The following is an 8,396-nucleotide window of genomic DNA, read 5'->3' on the forward strand; positions in this document are numbered from 1 at the left end:
TTAATAATAATAATAATAATAATAATAATAATAATAATAATAATAATAATAATAATAATAATAATAATAATAATAATGATAATAATAATAAAATTATACAAACTTTGAATAGAATTATATTATACCATGGTGTGTGAGTCAATGGTAAATCAAAGAACCGACCAGCTTCTTCATCGTGGATAGAGGCGTTTTTTTCCTCATACCCCACTCAGTCAATGTAAAAGAAATTTCTTTATACAATTACCATACCACCAAATCGTGGGAACGTCATATAATTCTTCTATATTCATCCATATAATATGTAATGTGGTAATATTGACACTCACAGTGCTAAGCTATCAAAACACACACACAACATAACGACAAAAATAGGAAATGTATAGTTGGTTACAATACCACTACCACCTTCACCACCATCATTATCATCTTCTTCATCCGGATCATCATTTTCAAAATATACGCATGACCTTGAACGTATCTCTCACTTCGACCTTGACCCGTTCTTCCAGGTCACACACACAAACATAATCAACGACAAAAATAGGAAATGTACAGTTGGTTACAATACCATTATCACCTTCACCACCATCATTATCATCTTCATCCGGATCATTTTTCAAATATCCCCATGACCTTGACCTTCTTTCTCTCTCTATCTCACGACCTTGACCCGTTCATCCAGGTCACGGTGCTGTCATTTCAGGCAAGACTCGAACCAAGGACAAGTACAGGGTGGTCTACTCTGACCACCAGCGACTAGAGCTAGAGAAAGAGTTTCATTTCAGCAAGTACATCACCATCAGGCGGAAGGCTGAGATCGCTGGCCAGCTGGGACTCTCCGAGCGTCAGGTTAGTTAATTAAACAACTTGTTTGTTTCAAACATAAAAATAAACATTTATTCAGGTTGGCCGTTTTACTTGTACTTTTATATAGCGCAATATCCACTAAACGTGCTCAAACAGCTTTATTAGGGGTCCCTAGCCAACAGCAACACCTAACATGTAGGGTGAGACATGACACCTGTTAGGCGATATTACAATATTTCAGACAGAGACAAAGCTGTTAACGACCAGGTACTCATTTTACACCTTAGTACGCTGAGAGAATGTGGGTAAAGACCCTTTTTCCAAGGACTTAACTATGCGCCGCTCAGAGTGGGACTCGATCTCAGGCAGGACCTTCCGCTCAGAAGGCGAGTGTCATACCATAAGACCACATTGCCGCGGAAATCCGTGATTTTGGAGTCAGAGGAGCAAATTAAAACAATAATTGCAATTTTCTCAAAATGTACTGGCAATGAGATGCAGTTTCCAACTCTGCATAAATTAGATAAATCAAAGATGATAATTTTCATCTCAATTGCTCTACAAGTGGGTGTTGATGTAGTAAAATGGGGCAAAAATAAGGCAATCATTCAAAATTTTCTCCTTTTTCACCTTTTGTCACAAATATCACTGTGCCTTATACATATAGAGTATATCTAACACTTTGGCTGGAATGGAATGTGATAAAATATAGGGAATGAGATTAGCGGAAGAGTAGCGTCCCTTGATTGGAAGTCACGGCCTAAAAGTTATTAGAGAGAGAACGTCATGTTGGTTGTGCGGCATGAGACACTTCACCGAAAGAGAGATGCATGCGCAAAACCATTTTGACGTTCTCTCTGTAAGGTGACGTCCAATCAAGGGACGCTACTCTTCCGCTTATCTCATTCCCTATAAGGAAAAACAACATATATAAAGTTGGCGAGATCTAGGATAGCAAGCGATGATATTGTCCATTTCACGCTATATAGATAAACCGGCTACATGACGATAGTCTATTGCGATGTTCTTTCCGCTAGGTCTATCATACTAGCTACCCAATGACTACTGGATGAACAGGGAGGGGGGGGGGGGGCAGGGGGAGATTAGAAGTAGTGGATCCAATGGCTATTAGGGACTACAAATTAAAAAAACAAAAAACAAAGAGGAGGAATGGAAAGGAAAATCAAAAAAAAAGATAAATTCATTCAAGTTAAAGGGCCAATCAAGAGCTTGGTGTCTGTTTAGTCGGGATAAAGGGCTATAATATTACATATGTGCTATTTATTCCTGATCAAATTGAGATTTTATATAGGGCAATATCCACTAAATGTGCTCAAAACGCTTTACAAGGGGTTCCTGGTCAACAGCACATTTAACACGTAGGACGGGACATGACGCCTATTTGGCGATATTACAATTTTTCGGACAAAGACAACGCTGTTATTGGCCATGTACTCATTTTACACCTGAGTACGGTGAGAGAATGTGAGTAAAGAGCCTTTTCCAAGGACTCAAATATGCGCCGCTCAGAGTGGGACTCGATCTCAGGCAGGACCTTCCGCTCAGAAGGCGAGTGTCATACCATAAGACCACATTGCCGCGGAAATCCGTGATTTTGGAGTCAGAGGAGCAAATTAAAACAATAATTGCAATTTTCTCCAAAATGTACTGGCAATGAGATGCAGTTTCCAACTCTGCATAAATTAGATAAATCAAAGATGATAATTTATCATCTCAATTGCTCTACAAGTGGGTGTTGATGTAGTAAAAATGGGGCAAAAATAAGGCAATCATTCAAAATTTTCCTCCTTTTTCACCTTTTGTCACAAATATCACTGTGCCTTATACATATAGAGTATATCTAACACTTTGGCTGGAATGGAATGTGATAAAATATAGGGAATGAGATTAGCGGAAGAGTAGCGTCCCTTGATTGGAAGTCACGGCCTAAAAGTTATTAGAGAGAGAACGTCATGTTGGTTGTGCGGCATGAGACACTTCACCGAAAGAGAGATGCATACGCAAAACCATTTTGACGTTCTCTCTGTAAGGTGACGTCCAATCAAGGGACGCTACTCTTCCGCTTATCTCATTCCCTATAAGGAAAAACAACATATATAAAGTTGGCGAGATCTAGGATAGCAAGCGATGATATTGTCCGTTTCACGCTATATAGATAAACCCGGCTACATGACGATAGTCTATTGCGATGTTCTTTCCGCTAGGTCTATCATACTAGCTACCCAATGACTACTGGATGAACAGGGAGGGGGGGGGGGGGGGCAGGGGGGGATTAGAAGTAGTGGATCCAATGGCTATTAGGGACTACAAATTAAAAAAACAAAAAACAAAGAGGGGGAAGGGAAAGGAAAATCACAAAAAAAGAAAAATTCATTCAAGTTAAAGGGCCAATCAAGAGCTTGGTGTCTGTTTAGTCGGGATAAAGGGCTATAATATTACATATGTGCTATTTATTCCTGATCAAATTGAGATTTTATATAGGGCAATATCCACTAAATGTGCTCAAAACGCTTTACAAGGGGTTCCTGGTCAACAGCACATTTAACACGTAGGACGGGACATGACGCCTATTTGGCGATATTACAATTTTTCGGACAAAGACAACGCTGTTATTGGCCATGTACTCATTTTACACCTGAGTACGGTGAGAGAATGTGAGTAAAGAGCCTTTTCCAAGGACTCAAATATGCGCCGAGCGCGAGGCTCGAACCCAGGACCTTCCGATCCGAAAGCGAGTGTCATACCACTAGACCACATAGCCGCACACATGAAAGCAAAATTATATAGTACTTCTATGTATATATCTGGCTTCATCTCATAATCTTTTTAAATACCCCTGTCGTTTCAGGTCAAAATCTGGTTCCAGAATCGAAGAGCCAAGGAGCGAAAACAAAACAAGAAGAGGGAAGAACAAGCTTTGAACCAACCACAATCTCAAACAAACGGGAAAGACAACGGTCATATACAACAACAGCAACAGCAACAGCAGCATCAGCAGCATCAGCACCACCATCAACAAAATTACATTTCACCATCCCCGACCATGCAACACCCTCTACACCAAAACGGTCACATTCCCGCCGCATCGTTTCTGATTCCAAAATTGGAAGTCGAGGATGAAATGGCGCCAAGTGTAGAGACGAATGGTATTGGCCAGCACAACGATTTGTCAAACATGACACGTATGGGCTACCATACAAATCCTAACTCGTCAATCCCAACATCAGAGCAAGTTTTCCTGGCCATGAACAATCCTATCGCCTCTTCCGCCATGGCGGCACCGCCAGGGGCTGTAACCGGCTCGTTACTCATGGATCGTTGTCAGGGCCCGAACCCCGTCAACAGATACCACCACGAAGGATATCCACTTCCGCCCAATGGCGTGTCACCTGGGAATCACGTGACGGAGGACATGATGACGTCGACGATAAAAATGACGTCATCGGATAGTTCCAACAATTCGATGAACCTTTCTGGGTCCTCCGACAGCGGCGTGTTGTCATCTCAATAACGATTCCTGTCTGCACAGTTTCATTTTCTTGGAGTTCATAAAATGACACTGTGATAGAATACATTGCGCATCTCTACTTTTCAAGCACACAACACCCTCCATGGATCACTACGTCACTTTTAACATTTAACTGTTTGGATATTCATAGATAATCGTTGATTGAGAGTTTAAAAAGTGCAGCACCGTCTGATTTGTGCTTTATTCAACAGGACTTTTTCTTCTTCTTCTTCTTCTTCTTCTTCTTCTTCTTCTTCTTCTTCTTCTTCTTCTTCTTCTTCTTCTTCTTCTTCTTCTTCTTCTTCTTCTTCTTCTTCTTCTTCTTCTTCTTCTTCTTCTTCTTCTTCTTCTTCTTCTTCTTCTTCTTCTTCTTTTTTTTTGTCTTCATCTCCTTCATCAATAAAAGTTGTAAAATTATTTGTGAATGAATCTCTTCATAGAAAGTTACTTCTCTTACCAGTATTTTCAAAATAGTTGAAAATGATCAGGGTTCTAAAACAAAACTTGTGAAAACACTTTCCGCTAACAGATTCATTCACAAATAATTTGACAACTTTTATTAATGACTTGCATCAGATTGTTTACAAACACCGCAGTTTTCATTCAAAAAGCCCATAACAATCTTTCCTGATTCTATTTAAAGAGTACAGTTCCATTACAACAATGAGACCAGAATCATTTGGTTTATTTGGCTTGTAAATAAGTACATAACGGTCTTGACCAAGGTGCAGATAAAATAATATTATTCTGAATATGAATCTGAATGTTACTCAAAATCGACTCAATTCTGAGTATTTGTATTCGAGGGCGGAGAGAGTTGTTGAATGTGACAGTAGCCATTGTTGGTATTTAGGCTGAAGAATGTTGAAAATCTTCAATTTGAATGTTCCTAAATTTGAGTTGTGTTCACACATGATTCGGGAAGAGCTTTCCTGTCTTTGACAGTGCGGGGTACAAAAAGATATTTGAAGATGTTTGCAGATTGGTGTTTTAGTGTTTTTGAATGGGTTTTTCTTTGAATGCATGAATTTCATTGTTCGTCTAGTTGTTCTGGTGAGATTGTCATTTTGTTTATAATTTTGAACATGAGAGTTAGTCGTTGTACTTTCCGTCTGTCTTGTAAGGGAGACCATCCAAGCTGTGTGATCACGTCTGTTACGCTGCGATGGGGTTTGTAGTCCTTGAAGACAAATCGTCCAGCGCGGCGCTGGGCTGCTTCGATTGCTTTTATTAGCTGGTCTGATGGCCGGAAGTAAGAAATATGGTCTTGATTTAACATTAAGGTCATGGACAATATTTTGCGTTGGTATGAGGGGATTTTCACAACAATAATGAAACCATAACCAAGTCACCTCGTCTTAGCTCTCAATCCTGCGCGCTGTACTTCGGCTGACGCCTGGGTAATTCCAGTCTTCCCGTGGAATAGACCCTAGAGACAAATTTCCCCTTTGGGATGAATAAAGGGAATTTAAAAAAATAATTTATTTATTCTTTTGTAAAAACAAAAAAAAACTATATAATAATAATACAAGGCGGCTTTAACAATGATGTTCATCCAAGGATGCTGATTTGAATACGAGATAGATCATCCTCCCCTTAATGACCACAATGCAATGCAATGTACCGATGTGTCTGTCCGCTATAGAACCACAAGTTAATTCTTTAAAAGAAGGAAAAAAGCCATAAAATTGTAAAATAGAAATGTGTACATCATTGTATTCTATCGTTGCCAAATTTTCATTACAATATGATGATCAAATGTTGCTTTCATTGCAATTGAGTCAGTTCCAAATGAAGACCAAAGGGAACAAAAGACACACAGGTCACTCTGATTGGGTTTGGAGAAAACGTCATGTAAAACTTTGAGTCTTTTACTCTGTATCAGTTTGGGAGGATTTTCCTCCTCTCTGTATTATGATATTGTTGCCCCCTTTTCAGAAAATTCATATTTTCATATTAAACTTTGACAATAAAGGAACTATATACCAAGGGGCATAACTCACAAAATTTGATTTTGTGACATGTACTCTTTCCTCCCTTTGGTCTTCAAATATTTTCATGATTATACGTACTATGTTTCTTTTCATATAATAAGATGTCTGTTGATTTAAGATTAAATGCTCATTATAAATAATTCATTATTGTAAATATTAAATGATATCATTTTTTAAAAAAAAATCCCCCTTCCCCCCTCCCAATTAAAAATAAACCCAATGATTTCTGAGAAGGAATAAAATAAAAGGAAACAATGATAATTTGAAAAAAAATAACATCTTTTGTTTGATTGTTTCTGTTTATCAATTTTTTAAAAGTCCCCCCAAAACTTCTATTATATAAGGCAATATCTACTAAACGTGCTCAAGGCGCTTTACAAAAGGTCTCTGGCCAACAGCAAAGAATTCATTTTACTCATTTCGGATCGGAAGTCTTGGATTCGAGCATCGCTCGGCGCATAGTTGAGTCCTTGGGAAAGGCTCGTTACTCACATTCTCTCACCGTAAAATGAGTACCTGGCCGTTAGCAGAGTCGTCTCTGTCGGAAAAAAAATGTAATATCGCCTAACGGGCATCATGAATCGTTCTATATGTTACGTGTTGCTGTTGGTCGCTTTGACCACGTTTAGTGGATATTGCTCTTTATATTTTAAGAATTCAAGTTTTTAAAAAATACTTTACACAAATGGAGCAAATCTAACCGGTACAGCAATAATTTTTGACGTGAATGATTTCCATGGTGGTAAGGATATCATTTCGCGTTAAAATCTATTTTTAGTCAAACGGATGCACGTGGGGGATGACTAAAACCCGAACTCCAATTAAAAATAATAATTAAGTTTTGGGCATTGGAGAGCCATGTGTCATCAAAATGATACAGAAACTAAACACTTGCCTTTTTTGGACATATCTAGAGACATGGCACCCTTGAACAAAAACATTTCTAGAAGGAATTGTGGAGGGTACAAGAGGGAGAGAGAGACCAAGAAGAAGAAGATGGTCACAAGACATCAGCGAATGGATGAATAAGTCAGTGACTGAATATGGAAGGATGGAATCAGGATAGAAGATTGTTTTGGTTGGCAGTTGTGGAGGGATAAGCCATCATGATGATGATGATGATGATGATGATGATGATGATGATGATGTCAAATGATGATGATGATGTCAAATGATGATGATGATGATGATATGGTGATGATATGATGATGATGATGAATTAAATTATGGGAAATGCTTTTTTTCTGACAGACATCTCTTCATTCATTACCATCGGAGACAGATATGGATTTCTGGGTTCTCCCATTGTTAAACACTCTGTCTTTTCTTGTTGTTGAAGTAGTAAACAGTGCTGTCTCTGTCTGAAATAAACAAAAATTGCAATATCCCCTAACAGGTGTCATGTCTCGTCATACATGTTAAGTGTTGCTGTTGGTTAACGACCCCATCCATGTAAAACGCTTTGAGCACGTTTATAAAAGTGCTCAAGTTTAATTTTAGTTTAATTGAATTCAGAAGTTCAACTCAACCAATAGAATCTTTGATTACCTTGAGCGCTAATAGAATGAAGAGTCACTTTTCACTTTCTTTTGGTGATCGTCGCTTTCAGTCTTTAATATTAACATGTTAAAATAGGCTGCGGCCGATCAGACTGACGAGAGAAGCAATGATACAACAACCAAAACTTTAAGATCACGGGCTGATGGCTTCTTGACTGGGACTTGAATAAAACTTATTCGTTGTAATTTAAGATGTCGGGTATTTTTCTTTGAGCTGATCTGTCGCACACTTTTTAAATAAGTAACAACACCCCCCCCCCCTCCCCCCTTAAAGAAATACAGAAAAAGGGAAAAGAAACGAAAATTGGCTTGATTGTTCTCCAATTCAATATCGATGGATTTTTCAGAAAAAGACCCCAACGTGTAAAAAAAAGAGGAGCTATTATATAGCGCAATATCCACTAAATGTGCTCAAAGCGCTTTAAGAGGGGCCCATGACTAACAGCAACACGTAACACGTAGAACGAGACATGACGCCTGTCAGGCGAAATTACATTTTTTTCCGCC

General features: G+C 38.7%; 1 protein-coding gene across 2 annotated transcripts in view; it reads left to right on the top strand.

Moving 5' to 3' along the window:
- Window positions 1-6,603, top strand: part of LOC144970040 (uncharacterized) — a 49,193-nt gene extending 42,590 nt beyond the window's left edge. For both annotated transcript variants that reach the window (XM_078909236.1, XM_078909235.1), the window contains exons 5-6: window positions 683-849; window positions 3,677-6,603. In XM_078909236.1, coding sequence (XP_078765362.1) covers window positions 683-849; window positions 3,677-4,339 — 830 coding nt within the window. In that variant the 3' untranslated portion in view covers window positions 4,340-6,603. The remainder of the gene's footprint in view (window positions 1-682; window positions 850-3,676) is intronic.
- Window positions 6,604-8,396: the final 1,793 nt, after the last annotated feature.

Source organism: Berghia stephanieae, chromosome 4 (genome assembly GCF_034508935.2).
Source record: "Berghia stephanieae isolate SIO BIC M18660-M18661 chromosome 4, UCSD_Bste_1.3, whole genome shotgun sequence".
Classification (NCBI taxonomy): Eukaryota; Metazoa; Mollusca; class Gastropoda; order Nudibranchia; family Aeolidiidae; genus Berghia; species Berghia stephanieae.